This window comes from Tachypleus tridentatus, chromosome 1 (assembly GCF_004210375.1).
Source record: "Tachypleus tridentatus isolate NWPU-2018 chromosome 1, ASM421037v1, whole genome shotgun sequence".
NCBI lineage: Eukaryota > Metazoa > Arthropoda > Merostomata > Xiphosura > Limulidae > Tachypleus > Tachypleus tridentatus.
The window spans coordinates 49,768,618-49,790,182 of record NC_134825.1 but is presented as its reverse complement, the minus strand read 5'-3'; the positions used below and the strand labels follow the sequence as shown (position 1 = coordinate 49,790,182).

Sequence of the window (21,565 nt, the reverse complement as noted above, 5' to 3'; positions counted from 1 at the left end):
TTATTGACGCATACGTGTCTAATCACATTCTTGAATTTAAAACATCTGTTTTCGATGTTCTGTTTTTAAATCATTTTTCCTTGTAATTTCTTTAATAGTAAATTTATGTAGTTGTGGTTTAAAATAATCATAAAAACTTCAGTTATCGATCTAGAATTAACATTTCTCTTCCATAGTACAGTAAACTCAAGCATAGGAAAAACAACAAACCGACCGCTTTGCAAAGTGGACTTTCCTTCGTCAGGGAAAAATGGCAAACTTTGAAATGCCATTTATGATACCTCTGATGAAGCAAGGTTCATTTTCTGAATGTGTTCGAACTTTCGGATTGTTTCTCTGTTGCTAACTTTAGCTGTTGATCCTGTGGAGTTTGGAATAATTTGGATAAACTTTGCTACAAACATTAAACCTTGTTTGTCACAGCCTTACGCAAAGCTGGACAATAAACCATTTGTACTGTATCCGCTAAAGATAAAGGCGAAAAGTACAAAAAATCTAAATTAAAAAATATATTCAATATCAAACGGATTAAAAGTTATTTTGACTTTACATACGGACTTTACCTGAATTAATATATATATTGTTTTTCAGGAAAAAAAAAACAAATTGTAGAGCGAGATTCACCCTTTTATTCGGAGGCGTCAGAACTGGGTGTGCTACAGCACCCTCACTTGCACATACGTGACTTACGTAGTAACCGTAACTTTAACAGCTCCTTACATTTGCAATCTGTCATTGTAACACCTGCACGTCTATCCAAGCACTCCCATTTTGTAACTCCTTCCTACACTACTGTTATTCATATAAAGACAGTCGTATAATACAATTGTATTTTCAATTCTTGAGAAAAATATTAAATTCCCACATAACTGCAAAATAATTAAATTCTGTTCGAATTATTCTGATCATAATTCTGATGTTGGCTAGCACATTAAGTTTCCATATGGGAAACTTTTTAAAATATCTGTAGAATTATAATAAGGTCGATCACTTCGTATGAAGGAACTAAACCAGTTAACAGAAACAATTTATTGAAGAACCGATGGTTAAATAAATTAGGCCCATCATATTTGTCTTAAGCATTCAAGTTTCAGTTTTTGTTACCAAACAGTAACGGGCTTAACATAGGTGGCAAAATTTTTGTTACTATATATAATTTCAATTAATCTTAATTACGTATTGCTATGATCACGTGGGCATCGCCAGGAATTTTTTCAAGAGGACGTAAGAGGTTTCCAAAATCAATAACAGGTGTCCATAGTCCAGTGCATGACCCATAGCAAGACATAAGTCAGAATGAAGAAACAAGTTAGTAAACAAAAGGTTGTGAATACAAAATTATAATGACGTGTTCGGCAGTTTTTGCATTATTAGAGTTAATTTTCCGTGACCATTAAAATGTTGTTCAGATTTAAAGGTGAACAAGGTAGTTCGCACCTAATGAGATGATCCCCTCCTTGACGACGTCCTTATCAGATCTTTATTTAGTATTTATTCTATTCTACTTTCTCGAATACAGATTTAGATTGAATTAACACTTTTCGCTCTACTTCATAACAACCCATTAACAGTGTACATGATATTTTCAGATTCGTACATTCTGGAACTCGTCCACAGCTCTTCTGGATCATGAATGAAACATATGTGAACTTTTTGGTGGCCAAGCAGCATACGGGGTATAAGTTCAAAAAATTATTTTCCATTTTAATAACAAAAACAAAGGCGTCATTTATAAGAAGTATCCATTACACAACAGCACTAGCTTTAAAGTGAACGCACTGACAAAAATAATATTTATAACTTATAAACACTTTCAAGAAAATCTTATCAACATATTTCTCATGAGGCTTAATGAAGAAGTAAAATATGAAAAATAAAATCAAAATCGTGTACATGCACAGAAAGTTGAGTAGTATTTTGATTTTGAATACGCAACTCATCAACTAAGGTGATAATCATAACCGATATAAAATCACAGTGGAACGAACGTGTCAGAACTACATTATTGAACGGTACTGTTTAGTTGTGTTTGTTTTTTGTAACTAGTGTGACGCCACCAAAACTTAATGAGTTACGTGTATGTTATGTATAGTTCTTTCCAATGCAAAATACTTACACTCTTAGATCGTATATTTAAAAGTTCAAAAACAAGAATGTCCGTCGTTTTTAATGACATTGGAAAAAGTACATGGATCAACATAGTTTTGAAAGACCATCCAGAAATAAACTTGTAATAAGTCGTACCACAGCACTGTAAGGTGTCTTTTGATAGGTGAAAATCTTCTAACACAAGGATCATTAGCAAAATCTGTTCACATATCCGTTTGGGAAAGCAAGACATTACGTGACCACAATTTGCTTCCACAACATATCCATTCAACCATATACCTCAAGCAGCTGGAGAATTAAACAGGTATTCATGCTATTCTATACATGCATACATACTGGACAAGTCAAAGAACGCAGCGCCTATGGATTTTTGTGCATCTAGATGAATTACAAAGACTGAAAAAAGCAATATGCATTTAGACCACGACAGTCTTATGATGGAGCCTTCAGTAGTGGAAACTGCGCTGTACCCTATTTTAAGACTCAAGACTGTATCGACGTGATGAGGCTCCAAAACCATTTTAATATAACGTCCTCAATCTCTTTAGATATCGAACAATGATCTATAAATAACAATAAGTACAACGGTCAGAACAGTTGAAAAAATAACGATTTCCATTTGATAATATGATATTAGCAGTATACGGATATACTCCATAAGCATTCGAGAGACAATATTTTAAATATAAATTATTTGTTAATCAAATGAATAATGTAGTTGAAATTAGAGTATATATTTTGGGAGCACTTTTTTGAGTGAATACAGTTAATGGATCAGTACTGGCAATATACTGCTAGCTGCAGCTTGAAGAACATGAAAATTTTCAAGTTCCAAATTACTACTGAATTTAGGATGCTATTGCAACTTCAAGAAGTGGTCCAGTTTTAGTTATCCGTTTATTAATAGCTACTTTAAAAGACGATGTCCAAATTAATTTAAATATTACTGTAAGCATACAAAAAACAAATCGGTTTAAAAACAGCTCACGACATTTTAATCGTCATGACTCCACACTGCAGACTCCTCACCCAATTAAGGTTATGTCCAATTTATATGAGTTAGGTCTTGTTGAAAATACGTAACTAAAGATAGATCGAACTAAATCAACTTGCCTGAAAGGATAAAATTAAAAATCTACACCTAAACCTTTGGATTAGTCGTTAAAGCAGGTTTTATTAACTAAAGTTTCTTCAAGGTAAACTGAGTCATAGGTTCGAGTCCCACCTAGTCTCAGCGTCGTCTTAATCAGCAAATGCCAATATCTATTATTGTGTAGAGGGTTAACTGAATAATTAATAACTTCCGACTGATTAATTGTTCGGAATTAAGCACAAAGCTACACAATTGGCTATCTGTGCTCTGCCCACCACGGGCGCCGAAGCCCGGTTTGTAGTAACGTGAGTTCGCAGACATATCGCTGTGCCACTAGGGGGAGGGTCAATCATTTCCCATCAGCTAAAGTTATATACCTTAAAACACAACTAGAAATCAGCTTGGCAATCACTATAGCAGGTTAAATATACCTTTCTTTACATTTTTACTTGTAAATTAAGAATCCATTATTTTATCAGTGGGTACCCTCGCTGTTAACGATATATCCAGCCGTAATTACAAGTAGTAAAGGTGTCCCCTCAGATTCTTTCTTGCTGTCCGTTTCATTACTTCTATAATTTATTATTGCGATGATGCAGTGCAAGTGGCTCAGCGGTATGTCTGGGGAGTTACAACGCTAAAAACCGGGTTTCGATACCCGTGGTGGGCAGAGCACAGATAGCCCATTTTGTAGCTTTATGCTTAATTTAAAAAACAACAACAACTGCAGTACAATCCTAGCAGTTTAATACACTGATGATAAAGTTACTCCAAGTGCACCTACAAAAGGTCGTATAACTAGACACCTGTATCATCCAGCTTATATCCTCTCCGCAACAACATTCAACTCAGAAGTTCCATCCATACTGACATTGTCCAACACACACAAATAAATTTGTCATATATTCAACAACGTTCATAAAGACTTAACCTACTGATCACTGGTAGAAACATGAAAGTGATACAGTGGCGAAGAATACGGGCGCCTAATGGCATTGATGTCAATATTAATTAACTTGGCGAGACCTAAAATAGCCCGTGCTGCGTTATGAGGTCAACAGATTTTCTGATGTCTGTTTCTTATCGCTTCACCACTGATAATCACTTCAGTATCGTTTCTCAGTCCACGTGGAGTTTATGAATAGAAAATGACGATCCATAAGAGCCATGTCGTACAGACAGTAGTTATTAAATGTCGTATGTTTGGCTTTCCACGACTGGAATAGTTTGTGTCAGCAATCTTGCTGACAAGGATCTGAAGAGACCAAAACGAGTCGCAACTTACAGCTGTGTTTTCCCAGTTTCTATTTCGTTGTAAACCTTCTCCGACTATTAGCAGCTAATATTATCACACAATTATAAGGAAACAGTAATCACATAAACAGCAAGCCTCAAGATAGAAACTGGCGTACTTTTTTTCTCTTTTTCGGGTAAAAAGAACATGTGAAATGTGCACGCGACATGAATAACGGTTTGGTTTGAATTTCACGCAAAGCTACACGAGCGCTATCTGTGCGAGCCGTCCTTAATCTAGTATTGTACGACTACAGGGAAAGCAGCTAGCTATCACCACCCACCGCCAACTTTTGAGCTACTCTTTTACCAACGAATAGTGGGATTGATCGTTACATTATAACGTCCTCACGACTGAAAGGGCGAGCATGTTTGGTGTGACGGGGACTCGACCCCGCAACCGTCGGATAACGAGTAGAGTGCCTTAATCACTTGGTCATGCCGGGCCCCACGAATAACGGCGACTCAGACTTTATAATGAAGTCCAGGTGTAGTTTTAAGACCCTGATATTAATGTATGGTGTAAATAAGTGCTTGCTATGCATCCGTTCATAACTATACTCGGTATATCCCATTTATCAATTCCAAGACTAACTTAAACTCAATCACAAGGGTCGCTAAGTGCTTAAACGATTTGGGGCTCGGACCCACAGGCACAGGAATTTTAGGCATTTCAGTATGATATCGATCATGTTTGATTTCATTCTCAGATATCAACTGGGGATTCGGGACACTGTTAGATAGAATCGGAGCCCGGAGCTCCGTGTACCAGCGCCTAGCGACGTCTCTGAAATGAATCGTTTTATCTCAAATGTTAAAAATAAGTGAGAAAGAGGTGAAATGTGTGAAAACTACGACACCATTTACACTTACATTTTATTCGTTCTCAATACAGCTTAAAGAATTTGGTAGATAAAATAGACTACTTGCTGTTGATATTTTCATTCGATTTTCACTGTGTTCACACTATTAGAAGCTTCTCAGAATAATCACTATTCTAACTGCGCACCTACATTCGTAGAAGTAAATAGATAACGTGTCTATTCACAGAGTAAACTTCGCTGGGATCATGTTCAGTTTTACCGTTTTGTTGTAATTTTTCTTAACATGAAAATTCTGGCCTGGCATGGCCAAGCGCGTAAGGCGTGCGACTCGTAATCCGAGGGTGGCGGGTTCGCGCCCGCGTCGCGCCAAACATGCTCGCCCTCCCAGCCGTGGGGGCGTTATAATGTACAGTCAATCCCACTTTTCGTTGGTAAAAAAGTAGCCCAAGAGTTGGCGGTGGGTGGTGATGACTAGCTGCCTTCCCTTTAGTCTTACGCTGCTAAATTAGGGACGGCTAGCACAGATAGCCCTCGAGTAGCTTTGTGCGAAATTCCAAAACAAACAAATGAAAAGTCTACACAAGTTAACCTTAAACTTTATCTTGACGTTCTAAAAACTCTGAGAAGTTTAACCAATCACGGTTTTTGTAGCTCATAAAAATTTTTTTAGTGTGTACAGTTTTTGTTTGTTTGTTTTTCAAATTATAGTTAGTGTTATGCAGATGTATGCTCATTTTTCACATTTATAGTTCTTGTGTAATTTCGTTCTTGCATAACAAGTGTATTCTCAGACTTTAGCTATTTAGGTTATGAAATACTAACCCCACATGCAAAATAAAGGCTTATCTACGCTGGAATGTGCAGGGATACCACCACCTAGTAAGCTATAAACATCCTAATTCGAGAATATGCAGTGTACATAATACGCTCGTAGATCGACAGGAATGCAAATACATATTACTAAAGTACCAGACGCGACAGGTCGTGAACTAATGGCTGTTATCAAGTAGTCTTCGAGACATCGTAAAAAGAACAAGGAGAAAGTCAACCTGGGGGCTAAGTGAAGTGACCTCTGTTCGTCCCATCTATAACTACTTAAATGGAAATAGGGATTATGTGTCAACATTCCATGAATTTGATAAATTCCACATTAACTATAGTTTTTATGTACATATGAAGGACAATAAATATGTTGCAATCACCTACGTTCTATTTCTCTCTATAATATAACACATTTTATGCTAGACCAACGTTCAAAGCATTACTTCTTCGCTGAATATATAGTTAAACAACGTGGCATTCAAGAAAATAAGTCAGTGTGCCAATTAAAGTGTGCTTGACCAGCAGAGCAAAGAAAGAACACAGAAACGGTGGCGAACCGACAGGTTAAATGTTCTTAGTATACATAAGGACAAGCACCATGTGACAGTGACACACCCATAATTCCCAACTCCTCTATAACTAACAAGTATATATACGTCATAATATTAACTTCGAACATTCCTAGCTAAGTTTACATAACAGCATTTTGTTTTTTTATTAACCTGTTGAATTAGTAACCACTTCATAAATTGTTTCTTTCAGTCATCGAATGTTAAATGTAAACCATCTCCAAAATAAACTATTTTGTATTTAGTTAAGTATATATTGTAGTTTCTACATACAAAATAAATATAACTTTAAATACTTTTTTTTTTCTATTTTCACTAAATACAATCAAATTCTAATACACAATTACCCTTGCCAGAGGTGACACAAATACTACGTTTGGACTATCACTCGTCTTATGTAACTAACTTTTTACTCAATTGCTAACCTTATACCGTACTTTGGGTATTATGATTAAATTATTACATATTCTGTTATTATTATACATACATACTGTGGCAGCCACTTGTTGTATAGGACGTATTGTTTCTACCCGTTCTTTCAACTATCAAGTCTTAACTCCTTAAAGCTACGTTCTAACTACGGGAACTAGTTGATGAACCTGGTAAATGTGGGTTCTATATATCCTACTGTTATAGCTATTTCCAGGTTTGATACAGTTTATACATATACATACCACGACGACTGCTTGGTGAGCCTGGCACACACTGATGCTATATATCCTTATTGGGGGGACTACTTCCTGATTTGAAACAATTTCTATATTTCCTCACTGTAGGGACTACTTACTGAATCTGCCACAATCTTCTACAATTAAAAAGAAGTAATTTATAAGTTATTCTTTAATATGGAATCAATAGTGAAAAAAAACACTGATTACAGCCTTGTAGTGTTTCCGTTAAACAAGGTTGTTACGAACAGGATTTGATTTTGTTTGTTTTGAATTTTCGCGCAAAGCTACACGAGGGCTATCTGCGCTAGCCATCCTTAAGTCAGCAGTGTAAAACTAGAAGGAGGCAGCTAGTCATCACCACCCACTACCAACTCTTGGGCTACTAGTTTACTAACGAATAATTGGATTGACCATCACATTATAACGACCCCATGGCTGAAAGGGCGAGCATGTTTGGTGTGACGGGAATTCGAACCTGCGACCCTCAGATTACGAATTAAGCACCTTAACTACCTGGCTATGCCGGGCTTACAGGATTTGAAAAAAAAAAAGACCCTTTTATAATGGACAAATATCTCACACGTTCGTTACAAAATAAAACTTGACAATTATCGGAACAGGTTTTTACATTTAGTTTCATTAAAACCATCCAATAAGCTTCTAGTTTAGATAATCTAGTTCACCTACAGGGCCTTTTTTACACACTAGTTACGAAACAATGGGCCTATATTATATTACAGATTTCTTTTTCTTCTTTCTTTTACCAACGGTAAAATGAAAATATAATCTGTTACATAGAAGCCTGATGCATACTTTGATTCGCCGCAACCCCAAGAACCCCATAAATAAGTTTACCTCGTTGACATTGTCACAAAATTAGCACTAACTAAACTCTACTCTTCTGTTAATCTTTTCCTAAACTTGTTATCACAAGCATTCCTTGTTGGGGGCCTACAGAACTACTTTTTAAGTTACTGTTACAGACTTTTCTTTTCTAAACGAAGTTACTCAATTCATTGTTTTAGTAAATTACAAAAAATGCGGCTAAAAGTATACGAAATTATCTAGTCAACTATCTTACCGAACCATTCGCGTATCGGTCGTACTATGATGAATTTATAATTTTAATAAATAAAAAATAAAGCTATTTTGGGAAATAACAAACGTGTGTGTTTGTCTACATGCATATGAGACATACTTTTATAAACATAACCAAACTACACATTATGAGTTACACTCTGCTATGGGGATATCAAGTATACGAATATACTCACTTGTTCTTCAGACTCGTTCATCACTTTCATTCCCTTTACGTTAACTAACATTTAACAATAACAGCACAATTATACTCGAGTGGACTGATGTCTTGTAGATTCAAATTTCAGTCTGGAAGCACACGGTTTAAATATTTCTTAAAGAAAGAGGTTACTTCGTGTTGCTAAGAGATGGAAACCGTCTGTTTACAAAATGGCTCTGAAACGGACACAGGTACTCAGCTCAGGATAAACGAGTGTCACTCACGTCAGGACCAGAATTCTGAAACGCACAGACTTATAAATTAAGTTTTTTAAAAAAACAATAACACTTAATCAGTCTCACGTTAAAAATATTTTACAAAAGTGACGCTTTTCTTCTGCCTTCAACCCTATTACTAACCAACCAACAGGGTTCACGAATAAAAATCACGCTCCTTGGTGTCACCCACTTCCTGCAAACACGCAAAGCGTTCTGGTCAAATACCACAATGCCCGGGACGCATGGTCGGTAAAATTAAATAAAACTTTGTAACACACCAATCAGAGAAGCATATTTCTGTTCTAACTATGTAAAAGTTATGAATTCATGGCAAGATACCACGTGGGTATCTTTTAAATCACAAATAGTTTAACTTGTGTTATACGATGTTCAACTTCATCATGCTGTAATCGTTAAATATTGTTACGGGAAAACTAAAAACTGGGATATACAGAAACAATTATTTCACTATACGGTATTTATTTATAAAAGTATTCTAGACACGAGCATTCTCGACAAGCTGACGCAACAAAAGACATGTTTCTCTTGTGACGCACTCACGTGACGTAAGACTTACGAATTATTCGCGCGAATGGAACGTACGAGTTCTCTCACCTGTTAAAGCAAAGTGCTTTACGTCACAGGTGGCGAATGTGTATAGGTTTGATAGTAGCGTGATATGATTCACAGTTGCCTGAATAACTACCATTCGTATACGACATATTTCTTGCTATGCTTTGTATTTATATATTGTAGCTATATATTCTTTTCAGAACTTTCAGGTGTGCAAAGAACAATAGAATTCAAAGAAACGATGTGACGCATTCAGTTTTACGTAACTTACTTTTCTTACATCCTACATGATGCACTTCCTCTACGTTATTCAACTTACATCTTAAAACATCGTCATCTAATTGTATGATGGCAAAAAGCATTGCACATGAAAGTTTAACAATAGTGTTAATTGATTAAATCACGTATAATAATTATTAAATCTTTCGCATTAGTGAAGATTTAGCTTATAAGTAACGTCTACTAAATCCTCATCAGTGACGCTAGATATTACCAATGTCTACCAAGTTACTTGATGAATGGGGGATACCAGTAATATCTGATGAGTTATTTGAAGCTGTCGCATCTACTCAAGTGTAATGAGGGATTGATTTGTTTTTTTAATTTCTCGCAAAGCTACTCGAGGGCTATCTGCGTTAGGTGTCCCTAATTTAGCAGTGTAAAACTAGAGGGAAGGCAGCTAGTCATCACCACCCACAGCTAAATCTTGATCTACTCTTTTAACAACGAATAGTGGGATTAACCGTCATGTTATAACGCCACCACAGCTGAAAGGGCGAGCATGTGTGGTGTGAGGGGGATTCGAACCCGCAACCCTCGGATTACGAGTCGAGTGCCTTATCCACCTGGCCACGCCAGACTGTAATGAAGGATCCCGGATGTCGGGTATCACACGTACTAAGTTCTCTGTCAGAAAGGAAAGAAGCTCTGACTAGCTAAGTAAATGTCATTTTTAGTGTTAACATTCACAAATAACAGCAAGTCCTGTCTTTAAAAGAACGAACAAACAGCACTAAATGCTTATAGCGTCAAAAGCATTGGAATGATCTTGTAGTTACAAATACTTGATCAAGTTGTTCGTCTAACACGGTTCTTAATAATATGTACGTACACGAAGCAAAACACAAAACGGGGTGGAGTAAATATATAGTTTGATATCACTAACACCTACGAAATTAAAGCATAATTCCGCTTACCTCTTCCACCTTAGGTATCAAACATCTATGTACATTCTTAATTCTTAACAAAAACAACCCACTGGGCTCAGAGGAAATTCTAACGTCTGAAAGCTTATAACGCTAAAAACTGGATTTCGATACCTTTGGTGGACATAGCACGGAAATCCTATTGCTTGTTTATTGTTAAGCACAAAACTAACATCTTTCAACATCTTTCCACTATAAATTTCAATTGGCGTGTGTATATATATATATATATGACTTGTTTCTGTGCATCCAGATATGTAAGTTATTATTAAATCCTGTTAATAAAAAAGGTACACGGTTGAATTTCAGATAGTACGCTATACTACGAATGATTTAGAAAAGACTAGCAGCATAAACAAAAGCTAAGACAGTTTTATTTTTCTAAAAGGATGTTGGCCTTTGGAATGGATGGCCTTCAGCTATTGTAGAGGTAGCATACTTAAATAAGTTCGAGAGAAAGCTTGATAAGTGTATGAATGACAAGGGCTGGCTTTAAGTTGTTGTTTTTTTTTTGTTTCTTTTTTAAGTTAGTTTAGATTAGAGTGAGAAACAGTCGAGATAGAGAATAGGTTCCATTTTGTCCCAAAACTTTATGTTAAAGTAAATCACGATTCGTCTTTTTCGCATATTTTTGTGATCTTACAAAATTATTATATTTTGGCTGTAGCTTTCTCCAGTTTTACAAATATGTATCCAATGTATCAAAATACATATATGTATCCAATGACAGAAGAAAAGGCAGCTTTTCAAAACTACGAGACAAAAAAGCAGCAATGTTTGACCACGCAATTTTCTAAAACACTGTCTTAGGCAGTTGAAATACGTCAATCAATATCATGTTGGTTTGTTTGTAATTAATCACAAAGCTACACGACTATCTGTGCTCTGGCCACCACGGGTATCGAAACCTGAATGCTAGCTCTGTAAGTCCGCAGACATTCCGCTGTGCCACTGGGGGGAGAATTTAAGGAATTCTCTTTTCACTAACTCATATAAGACAGTCACTGATCCAAATATGTATTCACTTGGAAATTATTTTGATAAAATACAAATTCCAGGGTTAAATTTTTCAGGTGTTAGATAAGGAAACAAGCTGCTGATTGAACGAAATATCTAAATTTACTTCACGTACAAGGAACATTCATGTTCAGCCAGTCCTTTTGTTTTGGTTTGTTTTGAATTTCGCATAAAACTATACGAGAACTATCTGTTCTAGCCGTCCCTAATTGAGTAGTGTAAGACTAGAGGGAAGGCAGCTAGTCATCACCACCCACCGCCAACACTTGGGCTACTCTTTTGCCAACGAATAGTGGGATTGACTGACACATTATAACAATCATTCCTAAAATGGGACTATTATATATTATATCATTATAATATATATATAATATATAAATCATATTATATCATTATGGGTTTCTAACATATCATATCGGTTGATTACAAATAAATATCATCGGGCTACATAAATTGTCAACATTTCACCTTGTCGTTACGATTCCCTCAAGCAACTCGTGTCATTATACCACGTTGTCTGCAATGGTACTTTCACTGTTTAAAAGATATCAGTTTGTTTTATGTCAAAATACAACTAATTAAGTTAAATACACGGAATTCTCTAATACAACATTCTCTTAAAGTCTAAAAACACAGTATCTTGAAATATTTTGTTTATAAATCGCTAACTTTTAACTTCAACTAGTTATAAATAAAATAGTTCAATAAAGAAATTTATCTTTTAATAGTAGAGAAAGCCATGAAAATCTTTCGAAACTGAATACTAAGTCAAACATATTTTTCACCAAACAAATTTCGATATTTTTATATACAGACTTCAAAGTTACAATACTAAGTCAAATCGCTTTCATCATTTGAAATATTCTCGGATGTTTAAAAAACCTTTTGGCAAAACGAAACCGAAGTTTAGTAGGGTACAGAACACCACCCAAACCCGTCACACAGCAAGACATGAAAGCTTCCCCCCTGCATAAGGTCAAATGATGACCTACGAATCAGTTCTTAGTAGTACCACCTAGTAGGTACTTTTTGCCCCCAACCCTTCTTTCTAAGAAAGTTAAATACATACGCTAAAGCGTCGATGTACACGTGATATCAATCCTCTTGTGGTATTTCATGTTTGTGACCCCAAACTAAGCACGTGCGCATTACGCGTACATAATGTTCAAGTTCTGGTCTATTTGAATATAACTGTATGTTGACAAAAAATATAAATGATGGGATGGATAAGTGTATACTAAATTACTGGTGAAAGGCGAAGGCTAAGTAGCAAGTGATCTCAAGATCTAGCTAGCTGTTTACATGTGGTATTTGTGAAGTTATAAACAAATATTACAAAAAATAGCATCACGTTTTCAGATACCATCGAGCTATCTTTATCTCTGCAATTAAAATAGTATTTCATAACAAGCTATAGCTGGATTTTTCTGACCTCGAATCCTGGTGTACACACTAAACACTAATTCTGGTTTGTTGATAACTCTTGCACCACTCACACCACCTGATTCTCAATAAGAAGACAAAATTTTCTTTTGGAAAACACACAGTTTTTATGCAATAAATAAAAGCAGTGAAAGTATCCGAATAAAGTTATTGTTTGTACTAGTTTTTACTTTGGGAGTAACTTGAACAGATTTCTTCTATTTCGTTTGTGGTGTTTTTCCACAACTCCAGGGACTCACATGTCCGTATTCATGGGCATCAAAACGCGCAGAAGCGAATAAAACATCGTCGTGAAACGCAACTAAAGGAACTGAACTATAAACTGTAATGTGATAAAAGAAACAAATGTTCATTTATCAGTATCAGCGTTTAAAGCGATGTAACACAGTTAAACAACGACTAAAAGGGGAAAAAAATAACAGACAACAAAACTGTCAATAATGAATGCAGCACAGTTTAATGATAGTTAAAGTTTCTTTTTAACAATGCTACTAACACTATCCATCGCCGTCCCTTATTTTGTTCTACATACCAGAGGGGAGGGTACCTGTCGTCATCCATCCATACTAAAGGATTGGTTGTTACTCTTTTAATACACTCACAGCGGAAAAGCATTTTGTGGTATTCCACAGTTCGAACCCGACTCGCCACATCTGAAATTTAGAGCTCTACTGTAGAGCTAGCCCTTGCTTCTAAATGATTTTAGAATATAGAAGTAAAATAAATATTTGTACATGCATTACCGTCAAAAGTTAAACACGCTATTTTATAAGTTATAAATTTGGTTTTCCTGTCAAGGACCAAATCATGAATGAAAAAAACAAACCTGTCTTTGAAAGGTTGCAGATATAAGTGACAAGAAAAACGCATTATCAGTAAAACATTGAAATTATTTATTTATGAACATGTATTATATCAGTACTTAAATATATGATGTACAGATGTGTAGCGGACAGAACCAATTAAGAACATTGAGAAGAAATATTCAACCAAGTGCTTCGGTTCGGTATTTGCTTTCCACTTTCAGTCACTTTTTCATATGTGTATATTATTTTCAATTATTAACTTAATATGGCGGACAAACATACAAATAACACACTGAACAGTTCTTTCTATAAAAGTCTCCACTAGTTTTATGAGAAATATTGTTAATTTTCATACATTAAATAGATAAGTTTAATAACGTACCAGCCGTATCCTTCTGAATACATAAAATTGCCTGTTTAATTGCAAGTAAAATTCGCTAAAAAAAACACTAAAAGGTTATATGATATTTAATAACAACTTGTGAGGTTTTATTATTTTCAGTCAACATCGATTTTCGCTCAATTATTCTAAACCTATAGAACTCGACTCCTTATCTCCTCGTGACCCAGCACATGCCAACGATTACTTCTACTTCATATTGTTCCTTTTTATTCTTCTTCGTACTTATAGAACTTTTGTGATTTCTTAGTTCAGCATTAATCCAATCATTTAATATCTACGGTTTCATTTTTTGGAATAATTAATTATTTGAAGTGTTCTTTATTCAAATTATAAGTTTGCAAAAACATGCCTCGTGATACATTTATGTTTACTATCAATTTACTAGTTAACATTTTCTGCTCATTTAACTGTTAGTACAGCGGTAAGTCTACGGATTTACAATGCTAAAATCAGGCATTCAATTCCCTTCGGTGGACTCGGCAGATTGGCCGATGTGGCTTTACTATAAGGAAAAACACACACTTAACTGTTAAGTATTTATCATGAATATTTCGAACACTGACAGTAAAACTGTAATTTTATAGCTCGATAGAATTTGCATTCAAGTTTATTACATAACGTGTTCGAACTTAACAGCAAAGAGAGGAGATACAGAAGTCCAAAAAATTACTTGGATAGATTTTTCGAGCCAGAAATTATATGTGTTGTATATCGCCATACTAAACCTAGAGCCTAGTTTCAGCTATTTATTTCCTCAAAAATACTAGAATTCACTTCATTCTACTCTTTTTTCTTTTCTTTTCTTTTTTTCAAGTCACTGTTCGTTGAGGATATTATAGAATATGTTATAAAATGATCCATTATAATTTAAACGTTCGGGGGGAAAGGAAGATTCGGTGTCCATTGTGTATGTAAACATCAAGTTTGTTTTTTTTTTATAACGTTACTAAGGTGTATAAACAAGTTTTATTTATTCATTTATCTACTAAACGAATGAGTCATTTCATGAAGGCTGACAGATGTTGTTTATTAACTGATCGATCGATAATTTCACCCTAGATTCTGAATCTTGAAACCATTGTTCACGAGGCATGCAAAAAATTGCGCGCGAGACATGTTTAAGGCCGACAATAATCTGGCGATATTAAAACATAAAATTCTGTAACAGTACTGTTCTCCTTATATACATTTATATGATTAGTTCATTTGAAAGAAATAGAAAACCTATACTTAACTGTGTTTGGTTTTTTGAATTTCACGCAAAGCTACTCGAGAGCTATCTGCGCTAGCCATCCCTAATTTAGCAGTGTAAGACTAGAGGGAAGGCAGCTAGTCATCACCACCCACCGCCAACTCTTGGGCTACTCTTTTATTAACGAATAGTGGGATTGCTCGTAACATAATAACGCCCCCACGGCTGAAAGCATGTTTGGTGTGACGGGGTTTCGAGCCCGCGACCCTCGGATTACGAGTCGAACGCCTTAACCTACCTGGCCATGCCAGGCCAATTAACTGCAAAATCTGATAAAACAAAAACTTAATGTGAAACTAAAGAAGTGTAAAGTTTACAAAAACGAAATATTTCGAAAAAGTTTGTAATTATAAAAGATTTTTTTTTATTGAGATCAAGATTATGGTATTTATAACAGAAAGAAGATTTGAAGGGCACGTTAGGCTTAGTAGTGTTCATCTTAACTTACTGAGTGTAAAATGTCACGTAGGCTAAAGTAACAAATTTAAGCCTTTACTATTTTATAATTAAAAGTAAAAAAACAGTAAATAAACTTAAACATGTTATCTCTATTATACATTTTAGATATTATTAAATTACCAAATGAGTTACGAACATTCTGCATTTATATTATGTAGAGTTAGTGAGGGTTGCCAGATGCATAAAGGAAGGCTGCCAATCAACTTTCATTAAAGTTATAAGCAATAATATAAATGTTTTCGTTTTTCAGATTCTCCTCTTTACTAACTACGTTCATTATTTACTACAACGCAGATTATAATTGTAAGGTTAATAGTTCGTACATGTAAGCTCATATAACACGAAAAAAACGCATTGTAATGTGTACACTGAAAATTCTTAAAGCCATAGGAATCAGTACATTCACCCTATCATCACCTTCACTAATTTCTTCACACAACTGAAACCCGTATTCTTCATGTCGTTCTACAAAACATTCATGTTTTATTTACGTAATTAATTGTACAAGGCTATTTTTTATCTACCACGTGTTCGCTGTGTTTGTAAACACATCTTCCTAGTTATATTTTTATACTTCTGTGATACATTCAGAGCCACTAGTATAAACAGCCTTCAACACGAGCATATTTAGTTATTTACTTTGTTTCTAAGCTAGAAAATGGTCAAGCACTTCTCTTAAAAGTATTTCAATTTTGTTTGTTCAAATAATATTTTAAGATCTCAAAACTGTTTGAGCAGCATCAAGCGTTAAAATGTAGTTTTATTTTTAATAGAATTCATTTACTAATAAAAAAAAAATAGAAATTTATATTATCATTCGATCTACCACTTGTTACTGAATTATATCGGTTTCGAGGAGATGCACCCCTCACCAGTGACCTTGCGCAAGGTCAAATCGAAAACAAGCCTAGGCTTCAAATAGCTCGAACAAACTGTAAAGCCAAACCTATCATTCGATTCACCATTGGTCACCAACTGTAAAGGTTTCCTGGAATTTAACCTATCATCAGTAGGCCTTGACAAGGATAAATCAAGAAAAGATTATACTTCATATATTGGTGTAACGTATAATATATGTATGATGTCTCTAAATATCTTTTATTCACACAGAAACCTAGTCTTATTCTTTCGATTTGCCCTTGTCCAAGGTTACTTATAAGGAGTGGAATTTCCCTAAATCGGTATAACTCACCAACAAATAGTAACTCAAATGATAAATAGGGATTCACACTTATTTTTTAAATAGTTTAAACAGTTTGTATGGCTGAATAAATTAGTAACATAAGTACTACATATTATTGAAATCCTTATATAAATATTAGATTCCTGTGTGAGTAAAAGACACCATATATATAATTCAAATAATCTAAGAAATGCTACATTAGAATTTAGAAGTTACTTCGAGTATACGAGAACTCACACCAAGAGAAAAAAAACACATTCTGTGCCTTATTTAAATAAATGTCACGCATCTAATAGCAGCTTTTAACAAACACAAGTATTTCCTAAAATTCAATATATGTATAAAATGTGTAACATCTATAAGTAACCCTAACTTATTTTCACTGATAAAGTGACGCTGAACGTGTTTTGTCAAAACTGTGTTCCAACAAGCCGTATGAAAACAGCGAAAGTCAGTCATCAGCTTTCACATGAAATCTCATATCATGACGTATATGTCACTTTACAAAAACTAACAAAATAATAACATATTTTACCCTGACTCTTTTGTAAATTTCCTTTCCCTGCATTTCTTCAGAGGAAATGTATCTTTCATCAAAATAAACTCTTCCTTTCTCTTTCTGGACAGACATCGTTTCTCGTCACGTTCTCACCACAACTTTTACTGACGTTACACACACACCCTTGCAAACGTTTGTTGTACAACAAATATAAACGCAACAGCCGTTAGAGTAAAAGCACCCGCGTAGGTGGCGCCGTCACGCGGTGTGATGTCGAGATCAGGAACGAACCCTATCAAAAGTGTTGTATGTGAAAGTTATGTAATATCACATACCTTTCCTACTCTTTTTCATCATTTATGTTACCTCCTAATTTCTCTTAAATTAGTGTTCTTGTTTCATTCTATACTTCTTGTAAACACTTACTAAATAAATATCAGTGGCGGATTTAACGTTGTGTGGGCCTAGGGGCTAATAATTTTTGTGGGCCCTACATTCCATCTAATTTTACATAGAATAAAATTATCAATGGGCCCCATTAAGATCATAGACCGTGGGGTTGAGCCCCATCTATACCATACTTGAATACACCACTGCTAGATACAGTTTTTTGGTTTTTGCTTGTAGGTGAAAAATACTTAAAGAATTTGGATACTCTGTGGTTTTCCCTGTATTAACAACACAATGCCAAAAGATATAAGTTATTTAAAGTTATATACATATAACTATTTACATATATATACATACATACAGTTATATACTTTAAATACATATTATGTTATTTATGATATTAAAGTTATATATAAGTTTAATATATATTAACAATATTTATGATATTTTCTCATTAAATTGTAATAAAGACAAGCAACAGTAAAATATTAATTCAAGACGAATACTTTTTAATATGTTATTCTAGGAAGGCTACAAAATATTGTGAATTTTTTCAGTTCATTTGCCTGGGATGCAAACTATATTGTACAGATTTTGAATGACATGTGTTCTGTGATACCTATAGTACAGTAAGTTTAGTAAACTTTCCAATAAATAATTACGACTTAATTCTGTCATAATTTATAACAAAATCTTTCCTTGATCTCTTTTTAACATCTGTATAACAAGAAAGACACTATCGCTTTGATAATTCTTTACGGGGTCAGAATGAATTTTGAAACTACCTTTCACTTTTCTAATGTATTTTGAAATCACACCAAATGCACAGTTAAGTATTGGTTAAGATAATGTATAACTAGGACCTATCTAACGATGAATCTAATTAAGCGATAGCTTGGAGTCCCTCAAAAAACTGAGCCCTTCAAATAATCATCAAAGGTTTTCTAGTACTCGATGACTAAGGCGTTCAACTCGTAATCTGAGGGTCGCAGGTTCGAATCCCTGTCGCACGAAACATGCTTGCCCTTTCAGGTTTGGAGGCGTTATAATGTGACGGTTAATACCACTTTTCGTTAGTAAAAGAGTACCCCAAGAGTTGGCGGTGGGTGGTGATGACTAGCTGCCTTCCCTCTAGTCTTACGCTGCTAAATTAGGGACGGCTAGCGCAGATAGCCCTCGAGTAGCTTTGTGCGAAATTAAAAAAACAACTACTCGATGACTGTTTGATGTTGATAATTAATAATTTCCGTTTTCTGGTCCTTTCAGGAATGAACGGGTGTCAAGTTATCAGCTACAAATATACAAATCATACAAGTAAGTCTTTGATCTCTAGCATAATTTCTTAGAAATCTTATTTAGCTAAGTTACAGAAATATTTCATTAATAAATAGCTTCTTGCTTTTATATTGTTAAAATATAAAGCTATTCGTCTAAAATATAAAGCTATTGTATTATACATATATATAGTATGTGAACTAGTATTTTCTGCTGTTACTGCACTCTCTTTATTTGTCTAACTTAGTATGTCCATCATGCAAACACTAATTGTTTATCTATAATTCTATAATACAGATGAACCCATATATAGGGGCCCTTGCTCCATTTAAATTGATAATGAGAAGCTGGAATGTTCACGCGTTGTCATTTGTTTTATAAACGACCAGTTTGAGTATACATATACATATATGTGTGTATGTATACAATTTTACGACATGACACGATTCTGCGGGTAAAAAATCACAGTTAAAAGTTATCTGTTTACTCTTAACTTCACTGTCAAGCTTCTAAACAACACTACCTTTCATGTTTAAAGTATTCATGTTTTGCATTTGTTTACAATAATTATTTATTCACAATTTTAATGTTGTCTATAGCATTTTTGTTTGCAGGACTACACAAACTGGTTGACTCTTTTAAGATTTTCTCCTTATTTACAGGTACTGTATTTAAATCATCCTTTACTTTTAGTCATTTATTACAAAAATCGTATCTAGTTGATATAATTATATTCAGTTTTTATTTCGTACAAATTGAAAGAAAGAAATTGTTCATAAGACTTCTTCAGATAAAATAGATATTTTGAAACCGCAAAAATTTCTAATAAAAAATACTAACCACTATTCAATGCTAAAATTGGTCGTGGTGATTCTTCTGTATAATCTCACTGCTGATTCTAAATCTTGGTGATTAGTAGGTTTTCACCTCAGTTGGAAGGTTTCAGTACACTCCAGGAATTAATGTGTTTGGTCTATGTACGAAAAATAAACAACAATGGGAAAAAATCAAGTTATTTGAAATGGTCTATGTTTATCTATTGTGAGAATTTCATCAATTTATTTTTTATTATCGTATGATTTTAACGTCCATGATATATAACACATTATTTATATATTTGTTTGTTTGTAGTTGAGCACAAAGCTGCATAATTTTTCTCGTTGCAAGTATCGAAACTCAGTTTTTAGCTTCATAAACTCTCAAACTTGCTGCTGAGACGTCGAATATTAACAACAGTTTTAAATATACGTACAGCTAGTAGTAAAGAGTCAAATGTTTGAGAATTTTTAATAGTTTAAAAAAGGCCAAGGGATGTTTGTTCTATAATAACTTCATTTATCTTGTACTGATAAACTTTTATTCTTTTAGGAATATCACTTGTCATTGATCAAAATAATCAAAAATTAGTAATGCAAACATATATTTATATATTATAAAATAATATTCAACTTTAAGAACAGTGATAAATATTAGTTTTAAATGAAACGTGTGTTGTTTTTTTTCATTATGATTAAACTGGTGTCGTCTATTAACAGGAAAATAAATAATTAACGTATCTTACTGTCAAATATACAAACTAGAATACGTTGTTATCAAAATCAACTGCGAAGAGTTTGCTTAGACTTTTTTTTTGTACTGGGTTGCTGCTTGCCTCGTATATACAGGGTGTTCGGAAAGTCACTGTGCACTTATATATTTATTAACGGACATGTTTCAATATAGAATACAGGAGATAAATATGAATGATAATTATAAACAATGTTGAAAGTGACCCCCGTTGGCATCAATACAGGCCTGGATCCTTCTTATTTTGTTTCTAAACACCGCTGTCAGTTGCTGGCTTGTTAAATAGACTGAATAGACATATGATTACAAAACTGCACAGTGACTTTCCGAACATCCTGTGTATTAAAACACTTTGAAGAAAGGGATATATTGAATAATATGCTTTAATTTTTTAAAAAGAGGAATAGTAAGGAGATGAAAGAGTTATCTATAACAATTCATTATATCTTAGACCACATAAACTGAAAGAAAGGAGCTATGTATTTATGAGAAAGCCTAGAAGCTGTTATAGACCATGATCCTATAGCAGAATTTAACAAAATCGAGGGTCTGTGGAGTTGAAGGTGAAAAAGGATCGGATGATATAGAGTGTGGCAAA

General features: G+C 34.3%; 1 protein-coding gene across 2 annotated transcripts in view; it reads right to left on the bottom strand.

Annotated features, from left to right (window-relative positions):
* Positions 1-17,945, bottom strand: part of LOC143247945 (rhophilin-2-B-like) — a 40,239-nt gene extending 22,294 nt beyond the window's left edge. Inside the window, exon 1 of one of the 2 annotated variants that reach the window (XM_076496497.1) lies at positions 17,773-17,945. In XM_076496497.1, the coding sequence (XP_076352612.1) occupies positions 17,773-17,868 (96 nt within the window). In that variant the 5' untranslated portion in view covers positions 17,869-17,945. Of the gene's footprint in view, positions 1-8,655; positions 8,847-17,772 lie in introns of those variants that run through there. The other variant, XM_076496500.1, reaches the window with a different exon arrangement.
* Positions 17,946-21,565: the final 3,620 nt, after the last annotated feature.